Raw genomic sequence first — 26,794 nt, 5'->3', positions numbered from 1 at the left:
ATAGAGTATTATATATTTTATAACTTGTATAAATAAATATAATCTTTAAAATTTGACCTTATTTTTATTCGAGAAAAACATCTAGTATCTCCGAACTATGATCAAATTTGTTACGACACACCTCAACTTCACGGGGGTCCTATTACCCCTTAAACTAAATTTTAGCGTATTTTTGTCAATCTTTTTAGTTAACATGATACCTTTTGTCAATCGTTTTAGATGACGTGACACCTTTGATATGAGCTCCATTTTATGTAATAAAGGTTTTACATTAGCACAAAAAAATAATAAAAATACGCTAAATTTGAGTTTAGGGGATAATAGGACCCCTGTGAAGTTGGAGTGTGTCGTAATAACTTTGACCATAGTTCGGAGTGATACTAGAGGCTTATCTCTTTCATTTATTGTTTGTATTTCTTGCATTGAAATATGTTTATAAAATTAGTAGTACTTATTATTTTTACTTGTTAAAATAAATATTATAGTTTTGATTATTATTAATAAAACTATTTTTCCTATTATGCTAATTTACTTCATAAAGATAATCACTAGCTTATATATTTTTTACTTTTTTTACTTTCTAGAAGATAATGTTTATGTTTTTATAAAAAATTTGTTAGATGAATAATGTTTATGTTTTTATGAAAAAATTGCTATATGATTTTTTTTTTAAATGAAAATATGATGATTTTAAAGAAGTTAAAAAAATGAATAAAAAATTTGATGATAAAGGATAAAATAGGAATTTTGAAAAGTCAATTAAGATAAAGGGGGAGTATGATTATTGTTCAAAGTTGAGGGGAGGTTTGATTTTTAAGACAAAGTTGGGGAGAGAAATTCATTTCAGATTTTGCAACTAGCGATAGCAATTAAAATAAAGACTATAATAAAATCTATAATATACTAAAAGTGTGAAGACTATTAGAAAAGTGATTTGAACTTTTTATCCTTTATTAAAAGACTTTTCTTTTGACAAAGTTGTCTTTTCACTATTATTTTAATTTACTATTTAATTATTTTTTATAATATTAACTAGACTTCCTAAAATATATGGTAGGAGAATTAATTAATATTTTCCTTTCTACTAGACTTTCTAAAATATATGAGACTCCTAAAATATATAGTAGGAGAATTATTTAATATTTTTATTTCTATTGTTCAATTGAAAAAATATTATTAAGAAAATACTTCTATAAATATTGAGACGTCGATTTGCCTATTGGGAGAATATGATTGATGTTTATCTAACTGAATTCAATTGCGTGTCTAGATTGGTGGATGCTTGATTTTCTAATCCTCAAATTTTTCACTGAGTTTTTCAGCATAATAGAATTCAACATGTGTGTGTATATATATCTTCTTTGTTTTCATTCAAAATCATTCTCTAGGGTTGAAATTTTCGCTCACACAAGAATTAGTTGGATCAAAATCGAAGCTTTGTGATCACTATTATATTTTTTTAGAGTTTACGAGTCGTAGATGAATGTCAGTTGGCTTTGAAGAATTTCTCGTATAAAAGTTAGGTTTAATTATAATATTTTGATATCTTTATCATCTTATTGTTTTATTTTAATTTACAGATTCTAGATGAACGTGGATCGGTTTTGATTTTTTTTTTTAGGTAAAGGTTAGGTTTAATTGTATTATTGTAATATTTCTTTTTAGTTTGTTATTTTGTGGTAGTTTACCGTTCGTAGATGAATCTTGATCGACTTTGAGAATTTTGTGTGTGTAAAATTTAAGTTTAATTGTATTGTTTTGATATCATATTTATTGTACTATTTTGTTGCAGTTTATAGGTGATAGATAAATATTGGTCGGCTTTGAGGAATTTTTTTTTGTAAAGGTTAGGTTTAGTTCTATTATTTTAATATCTCTATTATCGTATTATTTTGTTATTGTTTATTGGTGGTAGATGAGTGTCGGATGACTTTGAGAAAAATTTGTATGTAAGGTGGTTGACTGGATTGTTTAATGAAATCTTCAGGACGGCAAAGATGCCCGAGGCTTGGAGGTGGAGTACCATAATCCCTCTCTATAAGAATAAGGGGGACATTCAGAGTTGCAATAACTATAGGTGGATTAAGTTATTGAGTCACTCTATGAAGATCTGGGAGAGAGTGGTCGAGGTGAGGCTGAGACGGATAGTGTCTATTTCGAAAAACCAGTTCGGATTTATGCCCGGCCGCTCGACGACGGAGGCAATCCACCTGGTACGGAGGTTGGTGGAACAGTAAAGGGAAAGGAAGAAGGATCTGCACATGGTGTTTATCGATCTGGAGAGGGCTTACGACAAAGTCCCCAGGGAGGTGCTTTGGAGATGCTTGGAGGTGAGTGGAGTACCGCTGGCATATATCAGAGCAATTAAGGATATGTATGATGGAGCGAAAACCCAGGTGAGGACGGCGGGAGGAGACTCAGAGCATTTCACTGTCCTAACAGGATTGCATCAGGGATCTACTCTTAGTCCCTTTTTGTTTGTGTTGGTGATGGATATGTTGACGCGGCGTATTCAAGGAGAGGTGCCGTGGTGTATGCTTTTTGCAGACGATGTACTTCTGATAGATGAGACTCGAGGGGGTGTGAATGACAAATTAGAGGTGTGGAGGCAAACTCTTGAGTCTAAAGAGTTCAGGGTGAGCAGAAGCAAGACAGAGTATGTGGAATGCAAGTTTAATGACGTGAGGCGGGAGAATGAGGTAGTAGTGAAGCTAGAAGCACAGGAGGTATGTAAGAGGGATAATTTCAAGTATCTTGGGTCCGTGATCCAGAGTAACGGTGAGATTGACGAGGATGTCTCGCACCGTATTGAGGCGGGATGGATGAAGTGGAAGCTCGCGTCGGGGGTGCTATGTGATAAGAAGGTGCCGCCCAAGCTTAAAGGCAAATTCTACAGGGTGGTAGTCCGTCCGGCCTTGTTGTATGGAGCGGAGTGTTGGCCAGTTAAGAACTCCCACATCCAAAAAATGAAGGTGGCAGAAATGCGGATGTGGCGCTGGATGTGTGGGCTGACTAGAGGGGATAGAGTTCGGAATGAGACTATCCGGGAGAAGGTTGGTGTGACTTCAGTGGAGTGCAAGATGCGGGAAGCACGATTGAGATGGTTCGGACACGTGAAGAGGAGGGGCATGGATGCCCCAGTCCGTAGGTGTGAGAGGCTAGCGTTGGATGGTTTTAGGCGGGGTAGGGGTAGGCCGAAGAAGTACTGGGGTGAGGTGATTAGGCGGGACATGGAACAGTTACAGCTCACCGAGGACATGACCCTAGATAGGAAGGTCTGGAGGACGCGAATTACGGCAGAGGACTAGGGCCAGTTTGGGTCGCTAGTGTAGAGAATTACTTGGTGGAGGTTTTATTCCCGTTATGATTCCGTGTTCCGTGTTCCATGTTTTATTACGAATCTGTGTGTTTTCCTCTGCTTTCCTCTGTTTTATATTACTTATGGGTGCCGTATTTATGTTATGTAATCTGCTTCTGTGCTTTACTATGTGTTTGTGTGGTATCTCGTGCCTTGAGCCGGGGGTCTATCGGAAACAACCTTTCTACTTCTTCAGAGGTAGAGGTATGGACTGCGTACATCTTACCCCCCAGACCCCACTAGGTGAGAATACAGTGAGTTTGTTGTTGTTGTTGTTGTTGTTGTTTGTATTATTTTGACGTCTCTACCATTGTATTGTTTATTGTAATTTATAAATAGTAGATGAATGTCGATCGACTTTTAAAAATATATTTGATAAAGATTAGGTTTATTAAATAAATTCTCCATCTTTACATGCTTAAAAAATATTAAATTTAATTATTATATTTATTTTTATTATTTAAATAAATATCTTATTTAATGTAATGTTTGAACTCATTAAAGTGAGGTATAGGTGCAAGACGCGTACACCTAAACTAGTATGATAGAAAGATACAATCAACCTAAAACGCCAAAATCAATCTTGTATTTAATTTAATATCTTTATTTAAAAAAAAAATTAAAAAAATTCCACAGTTTGGATCGTATTCTTTATGACAATTTGGAGTGTACGAAGTTGGTCAAGTAAAAGTTGACCAAACTATTGATATTTACCTAATTTCTTTTGGATGACCAACTTCACTATATGACATAGTCGTCACGGTACAAAGATATTTTTTGTTAACTTTAAAAAAATGATAAGTATAACTATCTTTTTCAATACAGTTATAATTAATTAAATCACTAAAGTGAAAACATTCAAGTATAGATATTATTTTTATTTACAAATAAAAATTGAGAGAATGATGTAAAATAGTAGTGAATGGCATGTCATAGTCAAAGTATATAGCTAAATAATGGCAGAGCAATAATAGTAATTTTAAAAAAAAAGTCCAAAGGAGTAACACAAAAAAAATTAAGAACAATTATAAAATAATTTTTTGATGTAATTAATAAAGTTGTTGCATGTGATGAGGGATCATAGATTCAAACCGTAAAAACAAGCTCTTACAAAAATATAGAGAAAAAATGCATAAATAGAACCTTCTGTTTCCATCTTTCCCTTATAATAGATCTTTATCATTCGATTTTTGTACGTACAAAATAATAGACCTTTGCAATCCAACTCTTTTCCAAAGCTCGCTCATAGCTGATACTTTAGTTTGTTGAACTATCGTACCCTTTTATGATATTCAAAAATGTAGAATAAGATTACATCTGATAGAATTATCACGATTCGATCCTTCTACGATCCACAATTTTCATTTATAAAAGGTATTTGACAATGAAAATTTTTACTTTTTTAGTAATTCAAGTTTCGCCATAAATTTGAAAAAAAATTCATTTTCATTTTTTTTCAAGAACTTTCAAAAATAAAAAGAATGTTTTCAACTTTTTCATTCTAAATTAACCACAAAATTTTAAAAACCAACTCCAATTTACTTTTTCAGTTCGATTTTACTTATTACATTTTGAGTTGGTACACTTATTAAGAATAATAATTAATAACATAATTATTTTACCATAGTAACATATTAAATGATGCTTATATTGCATCTTAAAATTAATTTAGAAAAAAATAATTAATATTAAGGATAAAATAGTAAAAAACAATTTGTCTTTTCTTGATATGTCAAAAAATGACAAGTAAAAATAGAAATTCAATTTAAAACAAATTAGCAAAAAACAAACTAAAGGAGTATTTTATGGTTAAATAGTAAATACAATATAAATTTTTAAATATCATTTTTTACTTTAAAAATAAAAATCAAATTCTATTTTCACAATAAAATATGACTAAACACCTAAATACTAATTTTCTAGCAAAAAAGAATTTGGCTAAACGCTCGCAACTACATAGCTCCGCCCTATATGCATCTACATTTTACTAAATACTACTCCATAAATAAATCAGTAAAATGCTCTTCACTGAAATAGTAATAGTGAAACTTGTTTGAATCTTCAACTCACAACAAAGTTTTTCTCTTTATTTTTTTTTTTCATGCTAAACCCAAAATCCTCTCTCTCTCACTTTCTCTCTCTTCTTCTTCTTTACATTGCGCGATCTCTGCAACGCCAAAGCTATTCTCTTCTTCTATACATACATTCACTTTCTACAACTCATCCTCTATTTCCTCTCTTCGCTTTTTTGCTGACTTCAGGTGGGCTTTTTATCATTTTAATAAAATTAATTATTTTCCATTATTTTTTGGTTTAATTTTTTTTATTTGTTTGTTTGTTGGAGTCAGTGGACGAATTGGGTTAGAACTATGTGGATTTTGGTTTGTCGGTTGATTTACTATGTTGTTATTGTTAATGTGGTTTAATTAGCTGAAGCTTAGCTGAAATTTTATGTGTTTTTTCGTTTTTTTTTTTTTTTTGATGATTTTTTTTTTTTTTTAAATTTATTGTGTTTTTGGGTTTGGTAGTCAAATTGGGGTTTTCGTCGTTTTGATTTTCGAACATTTGTTTTTTTTTTTTTTTTTGGGTTGGTCAACTTTACTTAAGCTGTGATTTGGATAAGAAGCTAAATCTGCTGTGATTTTGGTATTTTTGTAGATATGCTGTTGGAGGGTTTTTCCCCTAATTTATTTGTTTAGTTGACTAAAATGTAGTTCACTTTTTTGTTAGCAATTGGATGGGTAATTGTGTAAGGATGTTTTTTTTTTGGTTGAATCTTAGTGTTAATTATATTCGTCTGAAATTAATTCGTGCTTTCGAGGTTAGTGTATCATCAGGATGGTGGGTTTTTAGTGGAATTTTTTAAAATTTGAGTTATGGGCTTGGATCATATGTTGTTTAATATGTTTCGGTGATCACACCTTAGTGTTGATGTTACGGTTCCTTGCATATATGCTCCGCTCTGCTTTGCTATTAGCTGTCATGTTTCTGCACTCTACCATTTTTCCTTTTAATTACTGGTTTGAGCTTTATTTGAGTCGAGGGTCTTTTGGAAACAACCTCTCTACCTCCAAGAGATAGTGGTAAGGCCTGCTTATACTTTACCCTCCCCAGACCCCACTTTGTGGGGTTGAACTGGGTATGTTGTTGCGTTATGGGCTTGGCATGTCAATTTCTTGTATTGTCTAATTTATGAGATTCAATTTTTCTCCATTGACAGTTTAAACCTCACGGGGTTGAAGGGAAGTCGATTCCATATCCAGTTGAGTAGGATATTGTGCATGAGGGCGCCATTTAATTGTCCTGGTGAAAGCAATTGATAGTATTTTTTGTTAAAACGTATAATGTGGGTGTATGATTGATTTTGGCTTTCATTGGGAGGAAAAGAATGGCACGAGGTAGTAGCAAAAGGGCAAAGATCCAGTGGAGTAATCTCTATACGTTTGGTTGCTATCGTCCACGAACTGATGAGGAAGAGGGTCCCCATCAGCTAGGTGCTGGTTTTTCAAGAGTAGTTCACTGCAACCAGTCCTATCTCCATGAAAAGAAACCCTTTAAGTACCGCACAAACTACATATCTACAACAAAGTATAATTTCATCACGTTCCTTCCCAAAGCAACGTTTGAGCAATTCAGACGTGTTGCTAACTTGTATTTCCTCCTTGCTGCAATTCTGTCAGCCACAACAAGTCTTTCTCCGTTCTCACCTATCAGTATGATAGCTCCTTTGGTCTTTGTTGTTGGGTTGAGTATGGCGAAGGAGGCATTGGAAGACTCACGGCGGTTCATACAAGATATGAAGGTCAATCTGCGAAAAGCTCGTCTACATAAGGGAGGTGGTGCGTTTGGTCTAAAGCCATGGATGAAGATTCGTGTTGGAGACATTTTGAAGGTTGAGAAGGACCAATTTTTTCCGGCTGATTTACTTCTTTTATCATCGAGTTATCAAGATGGAATCTGTTATGTGGAAACTATGAATTTGGATGGAGAGACAAACTTGAAGGTAAAAAGAGCTTTGGAGATTACCCTACCATTGGATGATAATGACGCTTTCAAGGAATTCAAGGCTACAATAAAATGTGAAGATCCCAATCCTAACCTTTACAATTTTGTGGGCAACCTTGAATATGATCGTCAGATTTATCCTCTTGATCCTACTCAAATTCTCCTCAGGGATTCAAAGCTCAGGAATACAGCATATATCTATGGAGTTGTTATATTTACCGGTCATGACACCAAAGTTATGCAAAATTCTACAGAATCTCCTTCAAAAAGGAGTAGGATCGAACTTCAGATGGACAAGATAATTTACATCCTCTTCACCCTCCTTGTCGTGATATCATTTATCAGTTCCATCGGCTTTGCCGTAAAAACAAAATTGGACATGCCACGCTGGTGGTATACACAGCCTTCAGACAAGGGCAATAATATAACTGATCCAAACAGGCCCGAGTTGTCAGCTGTGTTCCATCTGATCACTGCACTGATATTATATGGCTATTTGATTCCTATCTCCCTCTATGTTTCTATTGAAGTCGTGAAGGTCCTACAGGCATTGTTCATAAACCAGGATATTAATATGTATGATGAAGAGACAGGAACTCCTGCTCAAGCACGAACATCAAACTTAAATGAGGAGTTGGGACAGGTTGATACCATCCTCTCGGATAAAACTGGCACTTTGACATGCAACCAAATGGACTTCCTAAAATGCTCCATTGCTGGTAGTGCATATGGGACACGAGCCAGTGATGTAGAACTTGCAGCTGCAAAGCAGATGGCAGAGGACCTTGGTGGGCAAGATCCAGACATGTCACGAAGAGAGTCATCAGAAATTGAACTAGAGAGGGTCGTCACTTCTAAAGATGAGACCAGGCTGGCAATAAAGGGGTTCAGCTTTGAGGATACCCGACTTATGAACGGAAATTGGATGAAGGAACCAAATGCAGATATCATCTTGCTATTCTTTAGGATACTCTCACTTTGTCATACTGCTATTCCTGAGTTAAATGAGGAGACTGGCAGCTACAATTTTGAAGCAGAGTCTCCTGATGAAGCAGCATTTCTTGTCGCAGCTAGGGAATTTGGCTTTGAGTTCTGTAAAAGAACTCAATCAAGAGTTTTTATTCGGGAGAAGTATCCTTCTTTTCAAGAGCCCACTGAAAGGTGAGACAGCCTCAAAACTTCCCAGTTGCTTTCAAGAGATGCATTACCGATTTAGTATATTACCAACTTACTCTTGATCTTTTAACTCTAGGGAATTCAAAGTTCTCAATCTATTGGACTTCACCAGCAAGCGGAAGAGAATGTCTGTTATCATTCGAGATGAGAGTGGCCAGATTCTTCTCTTGTGTAAAGGAGCTGACAGGTCTTTCCTTTGACATTTTCTAAAACAAGTCTCTATTATGTATCTACTCCTGGTTCCTTGAAATAGTCTATTGTGCTTTTAAAAGTGCTGCTAACACACCTGTAAATTCCAATCATTTTTCTAGTTATTACTCTCCATTTCCACCTCCCGCTCTCACCCCTTGTGTTGGGTAATTTTCTTCCTTCCTAAAATTTTTGTTCCCGAAATTTTCATTTCCTAGCCCACATTTTTCTTTGATCGGACATGGCACTGGGGGTTGCGAAGTTTGGGTTTGCTGAATGTATAAAAAAGGAATTTCTTAGTTATGATTATCTCTTGGATTGGCTAATTGTTTAGTCTTAGATGTGGCCTTCAGCGACCTTTGCGATGTAATTTTTTTAGATGATATGCTGTTTTTTTGGATATGCAGCATTATCTACGAGAGATTAGCAAAGAATGGAAGGAGATTTGAGGAGGCTACCACAAAGCATTTAAATGATTATGGGGAAGCAGGGTTGCGTACTCTCGTGCTTGCCTACAAAAAGCTGGATGAGACAGAGTACTCTGCATGGAATGAAGAATTTACTATAGCAAAAGCTTCAATCGGCAGTGATAGAGATGCCATGCTTGAACATTTGTCTGATATGATGGAAAAGGAATTGATCCTTGTTGGTGCTACGGCTGTGGAGGATAAACTACAGAAGGGAGTATGTACTTTATGCTCCTCAAGAATCCAAACTACATTTTCTCAGACATAGTAGCAATTTTTGACTATTTCGCATCTGTACCATTTCATCAGGTTCCTCAGTGTATAGATAAACTGGCGCAAGCTGGTCTCAAGATCTGGGTTCTGACAGGTGACAAGATGGAAACAGCCGTCAACATAGGGTCTGTCTCCAACTCAAAAATATATCTGCTACCATCTCAGTCATACTTGTTTATTCATTGGATTCAAGCTGGTAAATAATACTCCTGTTTCTGTGCAGGTACGCATGTAGTCTACTTCGGCAAGGGATGAGAAAAATATGCATAACGACGCCGAATGCAGACTCGGTGGAAAGAAGCTCTGAACAGGTAAATCACTGTAAAACAAGTTTTTTTTTTTTGAGTTGTTACTTGTATTATTATTCATGCTGCCTGAATTGCTTTTATTTCACTAATCAGGCTATAAGGGAGAACATCTTGATGCAAATCACAAATGCTTCTCAAATGATCAAGCTTGAAAAGGACCCACATTCTGCCTTTGCCATGATTATTGATGGCAAAACTCTAACATATGCTTTGGCGTATGACATGAAACATCATTTTTTGAATTTAGCAGTCGATTGTGCATCTGTCATCTGCTGTCGTGTCTCTCCTAAGCAGAAGGCCTTGGTAAGCTATGTGAAATCCAATTAACCTTTTGTAGTCTAATCCAAACATTTACCCATGAAATTGGTCGTACTTACATTAATTTGTATTCAATCTGGTCGCAGGTCACTAGGTTAGTAAAGGAAGGAACTGGAAAAACCACATTAGCAATTGGTGATGGTGCGAACGATGTTGGGATGATCCAAGAAGCGGACATTGGAGTTGGTATTAGTGGTGCAGAAGGAATGCAGGTTGGTGATACATCTAGCTGGCTTTTTGGTGTTAATATACTAAAAGAATTTTAAATTTTCCTTAGGACAATAACTTTTCAATACCGTATTTTAGAACTTTGTTAGTGAAATGCTATCAATGGGGTGCAACACACGTACATTAGAGTTTACAGACTGACTTGAAACAACGTAAACCTTTAAAAGCCGTGAACCCAAGATAGCCAGATTCAACTCCCTTTCAATTTTGTTCAATTTTACAATTTCTTTTCTTAACTTGGGATTATAATGCATTCTATCAGTTTTCTTGGAATCTGTATATGTGACTAGGGCTTATAGCTGACCATTTGATAATGTCAGAAGACCACTTAAAATTTAAGCAGCATCAAAACCACAGACCTAATTAGGAAAAACTGGTTTTTCTAGAGACTTAAGGAAACCACTACTCTTCCCATTGATTTGTAGAAAAACGATTGTCCAGAACCTTTCACCCCTTTAAACTTCTTGCCAGAATGATCTGATATTACCAATTTGATATCACATTTTTAAATGCTTCAAAAGTTTGAGGACATTAAAATGTGATTTGAAGGCTGTTTCTTGGCCACAATCTCTCCACTGTGCCTTCCATCTTATCAAAGTTGACAACCTATTTAGGCTGGCATGGACAACACCGTTATTGTCAAGAAACAAAGTTGACTATAACCACTCAGCAAATTGCATCTGTGTTTTTGAGTAAATTTGACCAACTTAAGCACTGCCATCTTAAAATAATCTTTCTACTTTTCTCTATGGAAAAAACTTACCCCCACACAGTGCATGCACAAAAGCAATAAGTGCATGCCACATGTCTATTTTATAGGTTCGTCACTAATCTTGGTTAATTGTTATGTACAACAACAACAACATACCCAGTGTGTTCCCACAAAGTGGGGTATGGGGAGGGTTAATTGATATGTATGTTTACTAATTTATTACTTAGCCGTGGTAAACTAACATCATGTTTGGTGCATGCGCTAGGTCGGGGTAAAATTTTCCCTTCTTGTTCTTTTGGAGAGAGAGTATCTTACATTTATTCTTTCCTAGATCTTTCTTTTTCCATGTTTCTTGCATTGGAGAAGAGCAGAAAAGACATACTGAATGCAATCACTGGCATGGGAAAAGGGGAGGGAACAAGATTGTGGTGATTGAGTGCATTTATGAGATAATTTAATTTTTTTTCTACCGAATATTTGTCTCCCTCAGAGATATCACCTAGTATCATCTTTTGTAGAAGCTAGCCAGATTGACATCAGCAATTTGACCCAATGAAGGGTAGTAGCTGGGTTGGAGAATCTTTCCTACTTGGGAAAGATGATCCTGAATGCAATCACTGGCATGGGAAAAGGGGAGGGAACAAGATTGTGGTGATTGAGTGCATTTATGAGATAATTTAATTTTTTTTCTACCGAATATTTGTCTCCCTCAGAGATATCACCTAGTATCATCTTTTGTAGAAGCTAGCCAGATTGACATCAGCAATTTGACCCAATGAAGGGTAGTAGCTGGGTTGGAGAATCTTTCCTACTTGGGAAAGATGATCCTAAATCCATTTGCCTGAGTAGATTGCTGCATAATAGAAGTTAACCAAAAAATTGGAAGTGATTTCATAGCAAAATATGTTATTTCGTCTCAAAAACAACCTAGATCAGTTGTCTCTTTTTAAGAAGCCCTGATCATTTTAGATCACACCGATTTTTTTTTGCTTGTTAAGATCACACATTTTTTTCAATTGTTAAGATCACACCCTTTTGTTTTTTGATTGTTAAGATCACACAGATTATGGTCTGTAACCGCAGCATATTTAACTGGAATGTAGAATCTTCAAATAATTACACACTGTGTTTAAGCAGCACTTCTTCTTTGTCAAAAATTTTATGACTGTAGATTTCTCGTTACTTCTGGAAAATGTGTGTAATATCTTAAGTCTTGCATTTCTTTGATCCAAGTAAGTTCAAATTAGTAAAGTAAGAGAAGTATTTATCTTTGATACAGAGGTTTCCCTGATTCTTCTTGGTGTGTGTTATCTGCAAAGACTGATTAGCCTAAGTAGAATCCGGAAATTCTTCTGTAATTTGGAAAGATGTCAAATACACTGGCTCAAGTAAAGCAATTCTGCATTTATAAGCAAAAAGATCACTTAACAACTCATATTTACTTTCCATTTTTTATACATAAACTGAACCTGCTTTTAAAATTTCGCATACCAGAGTATAATGATTGAGGAATAAAACTAGGCTACTTCCCTCTCTGCAAGCATATTTTGCTCGTGGAGGCTGTAAGTCGGCTTACTTGATTATTAGCTTCTTGCAGGCTGTGATGTCTAGTGACTTTGCTATTGCTCAGTTTCGGTTCTTGGAGAGACTTCTTGTTGTACATGGGCATTGGTGCTACAAACGAATCGCTCAGATGGTAATTCCTTTGGATCTGTTTCATTTTATGATAGAAAAGGACCGTGTTTCGGTTCTTGGATGCTTGTCATGCTTCATCTAACTTGCTGTGTTTTCTGCATGCAGATATGCTATTTCTTCTACAAAAATATAGCTTTTGGGCTCACACTCTTTTACTTTGAGGCTTTTGCGGGTTTTTCGGGCCAGTCTGTTTATGATGATTCATACATGATTCTGTTCAATGTGATTCTTACCTCACTGCCCGTGATCGCCCTTGGAGTATTCGAGCAGGATGTATCTTCTGAAGTTTGCTTACAGGTGAGTGTACTCAATACCATTTTCCCAGAGTTCCTCAAAGATCAATTTTCAGGGTAACCTTCATTGAATAGTAGTAATTTAAACTGCATTGCCGTATGCAGTTTCCAGCACTGTACCAGCAAGGACCCAAAAACTTGTTCTTTGATTGGTATAGGATATTCGGTTGGCTTGGCAATGGTGTCTACACCTCCCTCATTGTTTTCTTCCTCAACATTATCATCTTCTATGATCAAGCTTTCCGTGGTGGAGGCCAGACTGCTGACCTGACTGCTATGGGTACTACGATGTTCACCTGCATTATCTGGGCTGTCAATTGCCAGATTGCACTCACAATGAGTCATTTCACATGGATACAACATTTTTTCATCTGGGGAAGTATTGCTACTTGGTACCTGTTCCTTTTGATCTATGGCATGATAGCGCCAGATTATTCTAAATACGCCTTCAGAGTCCTGGTGGAAGCTCTAGCACCTGCTCCAGTCTACTGGTGCACCACCCTTTTAGTAACCATCGTCTGCACTCTACCCTACCTTGCGCACATATCTTTCCAAAGGTCATTCAATCCGATGGATCATCACATTATTCAAGAAATCAAGTATTACAAGAAAGACGTTGAAGATCATCATATGTGGAAGAGAGAGCGGTCTAAAGCAAGACAGATGACCAACATCGGGTTCACAGCAAGAGTAGACGCAAAAATTAGGCAGTTGAGAGGGAGGCTGCATAAAAAATACTCCTCAATGGGTCCCCAAATTGAGTTAACACAATCATAGCTGTGCATTACTGATTTTTCCTTTCTTTTGAGATATGTAGGGTTTGTGGCCATTTGCAATTCTTTTGCTGGCCCTTTTTTAGACTTGATTTGTAAAATTATTTGTCTAGTGTAGGTCATTCGTTTGTTCCAAATTAGCGTGCATTGTACAATACTCGTATCATTCACGTACAGCTTGGGAAAGTAGCCAATACATCATAGTCTTTTCTTCTCTAATCGTTTGCTTTGTATATATACTCTTCTTCACACAACTTATGAATATTTAAATACCCCTTGAAAAATACTATATATTCACATCATGTTTCATTGCTCCATTTATTTTCTCTTCTTTTTAGTTGGACCATCCTTATTCTTCGTTTCTTAATTATTGTGATTATAACAATAATGTTTTCTCTTTTTAGGTCTACCAAACATAATATGTTTATATAAGCAATCCGTTCCTAACCTAAAATCTCAGCTAAGTCATCTCATCTTGCAATGTATCTTAAAGTAGCAATTTCTAAAAAAGTAGTTGAGCTTATTCATTGACTAAAGCTTGCAGTGGGATTGTGACACTGGAATTTGGTTTTGTTTGGTGATTTAACTAACAATCTATCAACTTTCATATCAAAATTAATACAATGAGCCAAGCTTTTCATTTTAGGTTGAGCCAAACTACCCAACTCTTACTTTGCATACTTAGGGGTCGTGGTAGAGTGTATAAGAATAATGCAAAATATGGTGTGTTAGTAATGCTTGTGTTAGCTATGCTTACATTAGTTATGCTTGTATTAATCTTATGTAGTGTTTGCTTTGATGTATTAAAAATAACATGAATTAAATAATTTCTAAAAAAAATTATTTTTTTTATAAAAATATCCTCCATATATATGTTGGAAAGGATGTGAAACTTTTTTGAAGGGATAATAGTATCTTTAATCATGTTAATGCATGTATTGGATCAATTGCATTGCTAATACCATGGATTTTGAGGTATTAGTAATACACACCTCAATACACAATAGAGTATATACATAGGGTACAAAAGTAATACATATTAAACTAATACATGCATTAATTTTTTAATACACTCTACCAAATGACCCCGTAGTAACATTTATTTTTTTGCCTTGTATACGAAATACGTAGGTTTTCTCTTATCCACTTTGTTAACATGATTATCAAAAAAGTGTAAATTTAAGGATCGAATTTCAAATAAAGGACGTGTAAAAGTGGCTCATCACACGCCCAAGAATATGATTCAGTGATCAAAATATAGTAATAATCTCATATGTTAAAAGTTTGATGGACAAATTAATCGATATCAATCCTTGTCATATATCCTGAGTAGATTTGGTAGTTTAAAATCATTTTTTTTTTTGTTTTATTGGCTAAAAAAAGGCAATAATGGGAACATCAAAATGCACGATTATTAAAGATATTTTCTTCAACTTTTTTTTTCTGAATTTTCTCTCAAAATCACTCTAATATTCTTGATTTTACATTGAAGAAACAACAACATTGGCAACATCATAATAGTGTTCTTCAAGAGACCTTCTTCAACTTTTTTTCTCCTTATTTTTCTCTCAAAATCACTTTAATGTCACAAGATATTATCCTTGATTTTACTTTGGAGAACCTTTTTTTGCGGATTTGTCACCACAGAAAATCCGTTTAGAATATTTATTGAAGATTTGAGGTAATCTTTCAGTATTTTTGATATTAGATTTAATTTATATATATATATATATATATATTTATATATTTATATATTTATATTGCAATCCTTTATATCATAAATTTTGATTGAGATAACTTAGTTCAATCATTATTTTTTCAATTCAACTAAATTGTTATCAATTATATATTATGTGTCAATTATATATGCGTATATATAAAAGTTGTATATTAATTGTGTATATGATGTAATTGTATAAGTAGTATATGTGTAAGTCAATTGTATAAGTCATATATGTATAAGTTATTAATTGTATACGTATATATGTGCGCATATGTATAAATTGTATTGTATATATGATGTAATTGTATAAGTCGTATATGTATAAGTCATATATGTCAATTATATAAGTCATATATGTATAAGTTGTTAATTGTATATGCACATTTTTTTTTTCAATTGTATATCTGAATGTTTGTATATTATTATAGTGTATATTAAATAACTATATATCTGTATATATACAGTTTGCATAGTTTATATTGAGTGTGTACATATATATTTTGCATAGTTTATATACAAATATACAATTCTTGAAATTATAAAAAATAAAAGAATGAGAAAGAAGGGGGGACCAATAGAGGGACGGGAATGGAAGAGGGAAGAGAGGAGGAGAGAGGCGAGAAAGAGTGAGAGAAAGAGAGGAATTTAAGGTATATTTATGTTTTGTAACTATGCAAACTTTAACCATGTCTTGTAATTATGGATTAAAAATTACCTATATCTGAATTTTTGCCATATAAAAACCTAAAACTCTTCATTGCTTCACTTTACATTTTGTTCATTCATTCGTCAAGTTTTGATTTAGGTTTGTTTCTGTTCTTTCTCTTTTTTTATGAAATTATGTTATAGTTAATTACTTAGGTTTGTTTCTCATCTTCTTTTTTTTTTTATGAAATTATGTTATATTTAATTACTTTATGGAGTTAAATTTTTAATAAGTTGTCTCCAATTCTTCATTCTTTTGTATGCTCACATTTTATGTGGAGTGAACTTTCAGACAAACTACAGTGATTAGTGACTAAAAAATTGAACCACTGGGTATCCATATAATATTACTTTGAGAGATAGTAGTTTATACGTTTTAGTAATTTGCCAACTTAATTTTAATTGAAACTACTCTATGACCATTTTTTTTTTAAGTGGAAGCATTTAATTTTTTTCTTCAATCACGTTATAATTGTAAAAAATTGAGAAAACCAAAAAAATGAGAAATTTGAAAAAGCCCGACTAAAATTGAAATAAAAAAATCGATTGTATATTTGTTTGATTTGATTTATAGATTTAGAAAACCAACATTATTGGTTTGGTTATATTTTAGTGAAAAACCGAGTTAACCCGACCTATGTACACCCCTAATCCCGAGTGTCAGTTAGCGAACCCAATTTACCACCATCATAACAAAGAAAAAAGGCCATAACTCTAAGGGGTTGTTTCGTAGTTTGTGTTAAAAAAAAATAATGCGGGCATTAGCCTGGTGTACTATTAATACTTTTTTGGGTACACCTTTTAAGCTTATGTTCAGCTAATGCAAACATTTATTACACATTTTATTGAGTATTGAGGTATGTATTACTAAAGCTGCCCTTTTTTTTTTTATAGATTAGTAATACAAAGTATTTTAATACATGCATTAACTTAATCATTTGAGTTCAAATTCAACAACCTTAATGACTCTCAAATCTCAAAACCCTGAAATAAAATTATCATTACATGTTACTTTTAATACTTCAAACTAAATAATATATAAAAAATAATATTTTATTAATATATTATTAATACAAATATTATCAACACATTAGATTTAATATTATTCTTATATACTTTAGCAAACGAGTCCTAACATGTATGTACATTTTTTTGACAGATTTATGTGGAAGTTTCTCATTAAAAAACATATGGGCCAACTATGAAATACGCAGCATTTCCCTCTGACAAATTTCTTAAATCTTGAAATATCTACAACTCTAAGGTACATCACACACCGAAGATCTTGCACCGACCAAATGCGACGTCGTACATCGTACTGTTTGGGGGACAAGAAGATATTACGAAACCAACAAAAAGACAAAAAAAAAAGAAAAGAAAAAAGTATATAATATATAAGTAACAATTATAGAAGGAAGAAAAAATGGGGTAAAGAGATAAAATCACGGCCAAATTCAAAAATGGGATTGATGATGATGATAAGCATATTATTATTATTCAAGCCGTGATGTAAACTTTTTTCTGAACTCATGAAAAAACAAACAAAAAAAAATTAATTAATTGAAAAAAGCTGAAATCTTGTAGTTTTTTTTTGGGGGGATTAATCCTATGTTTTGATTAATTTTTTGAGGTTTTTAATTTGTAGTCTCCGATGGAGCCTCGTGTTGGTAATAAGTTCCGGCTTGGTCGGAAAATCGGTAGCGGTTCTTTTGGGGAGATCTACCTCGGTAAATCAGCCTCATGTTTGTCTTTGTTTTTAAGGTTTTGTTTTTATTTGGTGTTAATTTAATTGGTGATTTGTTTTGTATGTTATTGTTAGGTGCTAATGTTCAAACTAATGAAGAGGTTGCAATTAAGCTGGTAAGTTTGAATTCTGTTCCTTTTTTTGATTGCCAGCTTTTGTAGTCTAAACTTGTTAAAGAAGTGTAGTTTTGTTTTTTTGATTGATAAAGCATAGGGTTTGCTATGAAAAAACTTGAGAATTTAGGTGATTTTTCCCATATGTTTGTAGCCTTGGTGGACATAGTACCTGATATGTGTTGTTGTTGGGAGGTGGCGGGTATCTAGTGGGTTTAGTCGAGCGGGAAAGCTGGCCCGGACACCACGGTTATCAAAAAAAAAACTTGAGAATTTAGTCATTCCTTGATGATGGATGGATTGTTTTGGGTTGGCTGTTAAAACAGCTCGGACACCATGGTTATCAAAAAAAAAAAACTTAGAGAATTTAGTCATTCTTTGATGATGGATGGATGGTTTTGGGTTGGCAATTAAAACATAATTATGCGGATATGCGTGCCTTGTGTATAGTTGCTAATTGTTTTTAGGGTGGAAGGGGGAAGAGTAACAACAAGAACAGCATACGCAGTGTAATTCCACAAGTGAGGTCTGGGAAGGGAAGGATGTAAGGGGGTAGAGAGGTTGTTTCCGATAGACCTAGCGTATTATGCTTAATCTTTTAGAGAGAACACACTTAGTTATATTTTACCATGCCTTGTCACGTGCAAGCGTGGTCCTTTTCCATGGTGAAGCACTTGATATCTTCACCGTTGTTACCTAGCCTACAAATTGAGAGACTCCACGTGGTGAATTTGAATTAACTAAGCAAATTCTGTGGTTTTAGACAAATTGCAACAGTTTCACTGCTTACATTTGTCTTTCTGGAATTTTTGATATAAAATTTGATAGCTTTTAGATTTGATGAGCTGAAGTTTCGCCTGTAACTTGCTGATACTCATGACATCATTGTAGTTCTGCAAATGCTCGGTCATTTCTGAACTTTCCTTCAATTGTGTCATTGATGATTTTTTTAAATTTGCAAGATTAAGTTGCTGATTTTCTTATTTTTTGTACTCAGGAAAATGTGAAAACAAAGCATCCTCAACTATTGTATGAAGCAAAGCTGTATAAAATACTACAAGGAGGAAGTAATTTCTCATCTTTATGTTGCCCGCTATTTCTTCATTTACTACTCAATGCTTATTAATTGGATTTCTCTTTTTGTATTTGTAGCTGGAGTTCCCAATTTAAAATGGTTTGGAGTTGAAGGAGATTACAATGTCCTTGTGATGGATTTACTGGGACCTAGTCTTGAAGATCTCTTCAACTTCTGCAGTAGGAAGATGTCCTTAAAGACTGTTCTCATGCTTGCAGATCAGATGGTGTGTGAGATGTATTTATTACAATTACGATTTAGAGTCCTCTTCTCACCCTTGTCAATTTTCAGATCAATCGGGTTGAGTTTGTTCATGCCAAATCTTTTCTTCATCGAGATATAAAACCTGACAACTTTCTTATGGGATTAGGAAGACGTGCAAATCAGGTATCGGGATTAAAGCTCTTACTTTGCTGCTCATTTCACCTTTTGCAGGCGTGGTATCTGTTAATTCATAACCACAATTGATTAATATAGGTCTATGTTATTGATTTTGGGCTGGCAAAGAAGTACAGAGACTCATCAACGCATCAGCATATTCCGTATAGGTCAGCTCCCCTAAAACACTGTGGGGTTGATATTTGTTTGTTTAAGAAGATAAAGTTCTTGAAATGTGGTGTTCATGCCTATGAGATGCCTATACTATATGAGCTTTTGTTCCTAGCTATTGGTGGTCTGCTTGCTCTTTCTATAGAGCAATAGAAGAGTGGGTTCGTTAAGCTTGCATCATCTTTAAACCCGTATGATCTATTCCCGCACTTTTTTAAACAACTGTGGTGTTCGTGCAAGCTTGCACACCTAAAGTAATTCTATAAGGTACTTCCTGCCTCCTACCAGCACAAAGTATCAGGTAACTCTATCCACCAAGGCTTGGACGGTTGGGAAGAAATCGCCTAGTGTTTTGGTAATGTATTTTCAAAGCATGTGTCAGTACAGGTGCTTCCTTATTTCGTGGGGGGTTTCTTTGTGAATTAACAGGATATAAGAAAAACAGAAAACAAATTTTTGTCTGTATAGGATGTAAGATAAGTCGCCAAATATATTTAATAACTTCACGAAGGTATCTGAGTTAGTGAACTAGCAAATTTAATTTACTTGATCTCGAGCTGTTTCCTTTCGCATGAAAGAATTAGATCTTTTCTTTTAAAGAACAGTATTTCTGTTCAGGAAGAGCCCTATTCAGCTTTTTTAAGTACCTATTAATACTTTCATATTTTATACCTTCTCTAGCCATTTGTTAACTATCCTTTCAATATTATCAAAACTGCTTTTTGGTTTGCATGACACTGCTAGTTAAGAGGCACGAAGTGACTATGCACTACTTCAATGGGAATGAGGTAGTTTAAACAAGAAATATTTTAGCACATCGTAAATGAATTTTAAAAAATTTGCGGATAGGGAGATGAAACTGATATCTTTCTTAAGTTTTCTCTTTAGTTAAAGCCTTAATATCCTAACCCCTTTTATTACTAACTTTGGTTAGGCAATGACATTGAAAAATGATTGTCATTCTAGTTTCCTATGACTGGGACAAGGAGAATATCAAATGATATGGAATGAGATCTTTTTTATCTTTCCCAACTATTTCGATTTGGTCATTCATCATATCATTGGATTTATTAAGCTACTTGGTCATTCATCATATCATTGGATTTATTAAGCTACTTAGAGTTAGTTATAGAAAGACTTGATGGCAGCAGATAGCATCAATGATGCAGTGCCATCATGCTTACCATAGAGGAAGTGATCTCTTTATTTTATAGAGCTTGTGCAATTCACGGAAAGTTTAACAGTGAACGTGGAGTTTCTTCTTTATTTTGTAACTACAGTTGGTCATTGGTATTTCAAGCTTGTGAAGAAGTATATTTGTATGTTGAATCATGATTAGTTCCATTGGATGTGTTAAAGAGCACCAACCTCGGAAAAGGGATGGGTGATTGGTATCCTTATATGGACTTGAACAATCCTCCCCTCATGAGCTAGCTTTTAGGGTTGAGTTAGGTCCAAAATCCATTCTTTACATGGTATCAGTGTCAGCCCTGTCCCAATTCTTTCTTCACCAGCGTTGGGGCCCCATATTATATTGTTCACGCTCTAGTTAACGAGGTCTGGGCGTGCGGGGGAGTGTTAAAGAATCCCACATCGGAAGAGGGATGGACAATTGGTCTCCTTATACGGACTTGAATAGTCCTCCCCTCATGAGCTAGTTTTTAAGGTTGAGTTGAGCCCAAGATCCATTCGTTACAGGATGCTTGTAGTCTTAATTAGTCAATTAAATTACAGTGAGATCATCCTCCAGAGCATGGATGTATGATTTGTTCTATTTCTAATGTGATACAGAGAGAACAAAAATTTGACAGGAACTGCTAGGTATGCAAGCATGAACACTCACCTCGGCATCGGTAAGCTTTTGTTTCGTTTTACCATTTGTTCCCAATTGCTTACATTTACTCTGTTAACCATGCTTGCCTCTGTGTTGCCTTTGAACCTTATAGAACAAAGTCGAAGGGATGATTTGGAATCATTGGGTTTTGTTCTAATGTACTTTTTAAGAGGAAGGTAAATATTACTCCCTTCCTACATATATTTCATTTAATGTCTTTACTTCCCTTTCGCAGTGATCTTACATTATGCTTCCCAAAACATGTAGTCTCCCTTGGCAGGGGCTGAAAGCAGGCAATAAGAAACAGAAGTATGAGAAGATCAGTGAGAAGAAAGTTTCAACATCAATAGAGGTAATTTATGTTCATCCAATTTTGATGTGCTAGCTGTTTGTTTTGTTATTCAATAAATGATGACAGTGCAAATTTTCGTTATAGACCTTGTGTCGGGGATATCCTCCAGAGTTTGCATCATATTTTCATTACTGCCGATCACTGAGATTTGATGACAAACCAGATTACGCTTATCTCAAGAGAATTTTCCGTGACCTTTTCATTCGTGAAGGTATGATCATTTTTGCTTTCCATGCCCTTCTATTTCATTTTTACAGGCATATTACAACCCGTAACTTAATTTCAATGTTCTCAGAATGTCTTCCGTTTTCCTTCCTATTCTTTTTCCCGTCTATTTCAGGGTTTCAGTTTGATTATGTATTTGACTGGACCATATTGAAATATCAGCAATCACAGCTTGCCAATATTCCATCTCGTCCTCTTGTAAGTAACTGAAATAGATTACTTTGTGTCATGGGTCTCAGAATATCACAATGAAATGATGATTTTGGGACAGGGTGGTACTGCTGGACCAAGTTCAGGGATGCCTCATGGTCTTGCTAATGTTGAAAAGAAATCAGGTATGTTCCACTACACGCAAACCCCCCCCCAAAAAAAAAAAAAAAAAAAAAGTGGAAAAAAATAACTTGAAGACTAAGCAATCAGTGTGTGCTAACTGGTGTTGCATAAAGTGGTAGTATGTGTCTTGTCTCTTACATACATGTGAAAATTGTATGAAAATATAACATTGGATGGTATGCCAACCTCTAAATTTCCTAGCTTCTTATTCTCTCTGAGCTATATATGCAGGTGGTGAAGAAGGTCGACCAACTGGTTGGTCTTCATCAAATCTTACACGTAATAGGAGCACAGGGCTCAATTTCAATTCTGGAAGCTTATTGAAGCAAAAAGGCACAGCTGCTAATGATTTATCCATGGGTAAAGAGGTTAGTCTCTTCCTCCCTCCTCTCCTTCTCTCTCCCAATTGTTTTTACCCTTTCTCTGGCTGGGATGTGTTTGGAAAAGTGTAATACAAGATATAGGACAAGATTCTCTTGCAATCTTAATTTGTCAAGTACCTCAGCACGAGGAATCAGATGCAGTTTCCAAAGTATAAGCAAAAAATTCCTAATCTGTGTGCTGATATTTATTTACGGAGTACTTCTCCAAGTAGAGAGGATAAAGCGTGAAATTTTTTAAACTAACTAATTTCTTGAATCAATTATGCATCTTATCTTGTCCTAAAAATAATTTGATCCACAGAGGGTAGGCTGCAACTCTTGTTTCTCCGGAAAAAAAGAGAAAAAAAGGTGGGTTGCAACTCATTTTAGCTCTCTAGGTTTTTCTTTTGGGTGAGGGAATGCCGAATAGATGTTTAAGGGTAGAAGTGGAATAATTATAGGATGAAGCTCGGGTTCTTTTGAGGGAAGTGAACAGGAGAGTTTTTGAAGCAAAGGAAGATGACTTTGTAAGGCTTGCTGCTTATTTGTGATTTCACTAATTTGCTCAACCTTAAGAGTACTCACGAAGTTCCTATAGGCATAGATGATCGAGAGTCTTCAATAAAGAATCATTTTTTATGGACCTATTCTGATAATGAATTATTCATTGCTACACTGTTCCCAAAAACTAGCAAAGTCAAAACAACAAAATTCTTGGAACATCTCAATCGGTTATAACTACACGTTTCACTGGACCATCATAGCGTACTTGCACATATCTACTCAGAGGAAGGTCTTTTCATAATGGATGATCCTCAAAACAATGATCTGTTGATGTACGGGGCAGATTCGGATAATTGATGGAAGGAATACCAAACATATCCTAACTTCTGTCTGATGGAAATAGACCCAACGGGGATATCTCCTGTATGCTGAGGCTTCCCCTACAAGATCAGCAAAATACTACTTCCATAAAAGGAGTGGGAGTGGAGTAAAATAGACGTCTCCTTTGACAATCATGAAGAAGCTAGAAAAGCAGTAGCAAAAAGTTATTGAACTCCCCACCCCCCAAAAGAAAAAAACACCTTTCCCTCCGTCTGTTGATTTTTGAATTACCTTCATTGAGTGGCACTGATGATTGCCTATATGTTAAGAGTGCCAAAAAGGTGGTGTTGGTCTGTCTATGTGACAAAGAAATGGATGGTGAATGCACAATTAGGGGTAGTATTCATCTTTGCTCTTCTAATGTTTTACCTTTACCTCTATTACTTCTACAAATTTACGCTTGCCCTTCGTGGAACATGAAAGTATTTTGGCCCTTCGTGGAACATGAAAGTATTTTGTATCTATTTGCTGGTTCTTGAATATAACGGTCACCGGAGAAAATTGGTGGCATACATTAAGAAACAAAACTTAGTACAAATAATGATTTAACAGGTCATGCTTTGGGGAATATGGTCAATATTTACTTTTGTTTATGACCTATATATACCAGTAAAGAGAATAGACTTCGATTGAATTTGTGTTTAGCAGTTACCTAGTTGTAATTTTTTCCAGACAAGTGGATCAGCAAGGCATCCTATTGTCTCTAGCAGTCGAGACCCAGTGGCTGCTGGGGTGGAACCTGGCCACTCCCGCACTCGGACAATAGATGCAAGTGCAGGATCAGTGCATAAAATATCCAGTGCTGCACAAAGGAGTTCACCAGTTGTGTCCTCAGATCACAAGCGCAACTCCTCCTTTTCCAGAAACACGAACATGAAGAATTTAGAGTCTGCCGTCAGAGGAATAGAGGGTTTAAGCTTTCGGTGATAGAGGGACTGCATTAATATCTCTGCTTTGTCACAAGTCCCCCTTTACTGTACACTCCGGCACAGCAAAACACATCTACTTGGCGGACCATAACTTCTGATATTAGTTGCTCTGCCAAGAACCAATACGAGGGAGTTGCAGAGCCAAACTTACAGATTCTAGTTTATGTTTGTTCATACAGTTATAGGTACTTTCCATATTCTTTTTCATCTTTATTTCTCCTGTTCTTGTTCTCTGTTATTCTTGTTGATGTGATGTTGTATGAAGAGTCGCCCATGTATAATCGCCGATAGATGATATGTTTTACGAGATGTTGATGCTTGCAGATTCTTTGTTTTCGACATGAGCAAACTCTTCTTTACTCATTTAGGTATCTTATTAGATATGGTTGCATTCATGTACGTGCATGAATAATTTTGGAACTACATGTATTTGTAGTAGGTTTGTAGCCATTGCAGTGAAAAATACAAAAATAAAAAATAAAAAGTTGGTACAGTGAAAATGATCTGCAAGTACAATGAATCTCCGCAATGTAAGGAACAAAAATATCATCCGTATCGACCTTTTACATACGGTTACGAAGCATCAACATGAGCTGTGATGAGAAGATGGGTTAGATCTTTTCATTCTTAATCGGATATTTCGGATTAGAGATTTCGAGAATAACAATGTGGATATCGAACATGCAAATGGGGTTGTGGAATTCAGTGAAGTCTCTCAGTGCAATGAATGCACATGTTTTGTGGGACTCAAAATATCTGTCATCTGATTCAGTTTTGAGCAAAAGACAGACAGACTGCCAATCTAATAATTTAAACTACTGTACATTAGCATATCATTAATAATTGAAAAGAGTCTTCTTAAACCAATATCACTTGGACTATAATTACTCTTTCGTTTTCTATTTTTTTTTTTCTGACCAATTTATTAGGATTAAATTTCGTTAGAAAAATGAAAATCTATTAATTAATTCCTTGTTGAGATTTATTTTCTGAAAAGAATCTGTCCTAAGACCTTTTTAACAAAAAACATTATTGTTTAAATACTGTAAGACAACTTTTGGTTCGTAAAAGTACGTCAGTAAAATTTTATGAACTGAAAGCACCAACTATTGAAACTGGAGTTATCAGTTAGTAACCAACCAATATATTCTGAATTGACTTGTCTATCTACCAATAAAAAAATAAATAAACTACTTATATGAATGCTTACTCAAAAATATACTATTACTATATATTAACATTAATTTTATTCCTAATTACTCCATTTTCACTTCGATTAATTTGATGAGTACTTACTACCTGTTGTTTTTCATCACTAAAACTCTATTCATCATGAATTGAATCGATGATAAGAAATCACCTAGTATTATTGTTTTTACTAAAATTTGAACCTGAAAAGTTTTTTGATTCTCAGCTACTTCATCGATGAATGATTTTTTCCTATTTTACCTTTGGTGATGGGAGAAGTTCAGATAACAAAACATAGGAAGAGGAGAACAATTTACATTAGATAATGATTTACACAAGATCACAACAATCTGAGTTCTGAGATTTCTAACTCATGGGATACTCAGATCATTCTTCATATAAAGGAAAAAAGAAAAACACAAAAGATTAAATGCTTAACTCTGAAAAGGAAAATGAAAAACACAAAAATACCAACAACATATCTAGTGTAACTTCACAGGTATGGTGTGGAGAAGATAGAGTACTCGCTGATCGATCTTACCCTACCTCATGGAGTTCAGAGCGATTGTTTCTGAGAGACCCTTATAGCTCAAATTAAGAAATATTAGCAAGCATATAAGAGAAAAAGAATGACAAATCACCAGAATCCATGGACAACATGATTGCAAGTATTCTTGATCCATTTAATACTCTTTCTTAATGAACCTTTCATCTTACCTTCCACACCATAAGCTTTATATCCAACCACCCTTTTCTTCCTTTGCATTTCAGGGTCATTAAAACTCCAATTCTTCAAAGAAGAAGATGACATCACTTTGCTCTTGCTCCTCTTCATCTTCACTTCCTTATCAATATTACTATTATTGTTGTTATTACAAGAAGTTGCATATGAATTAGTACTATAACTCCTCAAATCTTGCATGCTAATTGGACCTCCCTTGCCACTATTACCATTGGTAGGCATCCTTCTTTCTCTTGTTGA

General features: G+C 34.8%; 2 protein-coding genes across 2 annotated transcripts; both read left to right on the top strand.

Annotated features, from left to right (window-relative positions):
* The first annotated feature begins 5,359 nt into the window (after positions 1-5,359).
* Positions 5,360-14,112, top strand: LOC107876079 (probable phospholipid-transporting ATPase 7). Its single transcript, XM_016723079.2, has 11 exons — positions 5,360-5,619; positions 6,579-8,524; positions 8,616-8,726; positions 9,136-9,412; positions 9,505-9,593; positions 9,692-9,779; positions 9,870-10,079; positions 10,181-10,306; positions 12,632-12,730; positions 12,835-13,026; positions 13,128-14,112. Exons 2-11 carry the CDS (start codon positions 6,747-6,749, stop codon positions 13,797-13,799), a joined length of 3,642 nt encoding a protein of 1,213 aa, XP_016578565.1. The 5' UTR covers positions 5,360-5,619; positions 6,579-6,746; the 3' UTR covers positions 13,800-14,112.
* Positions 14,113-17,578: 3,466 nt separating this feature from the next.
* On the top strand, positions 17,579-24,947 carry LOC107876078 (casein kinase 1-like protein 2). The gene is made up of 15 exons (XM_016723078.2): positions 17,579-17,732; positions 17,869-17,950; positions 18,043-18,083; positions 19,078-19,147; positions 19,233-19,381; positions 19,447-19,542; positions 19,633-19,703; positions 21,496-21,557; positions 21,651-21,714; positions 21,806-21,890; positions 21,975-22,101; positions 22,231-22,313; positions 22,387-22,450; positions 22,680-22,816; positions 24,368-24,947. The coding sequence occupies exons 2-15, from the start codon at positions 17,875-17,877 to the stop codon at positions 24,620-24,622; spliced, it is 1,380 nt and encodes a 459-aa protein (XP_016578564.2). The 5' UTR covers positions 17,579-17,732; positions 17,869-17,874; the 3' UTR covers positions 24,623-24,947.
* The last annotated feature ends 1,847 nt before the right edge of the window (positions 24,948-26,794 follow it).

Source organism: Capsicum annuum, chromosome 6 (assembly GCF_002878395.1).
Source record: "Capsicum annuum cultivar UCD-10X-F1 chromosome 6, UCD10Xv1.1, whole genome shotgun sequence".
Classification (NCBI taxonomy): domain Eukaryota; kingdom Viridiplantae; phylum Streptophyta; class Magnoliopsida; order Solanales; family Solanaceae; genus Capsicum; species Capsicum annuum.
Note: the sequence above shows the minus strand (reverse complement) of the source record. Positions and strands in the feature narration are given on the sequence as shown.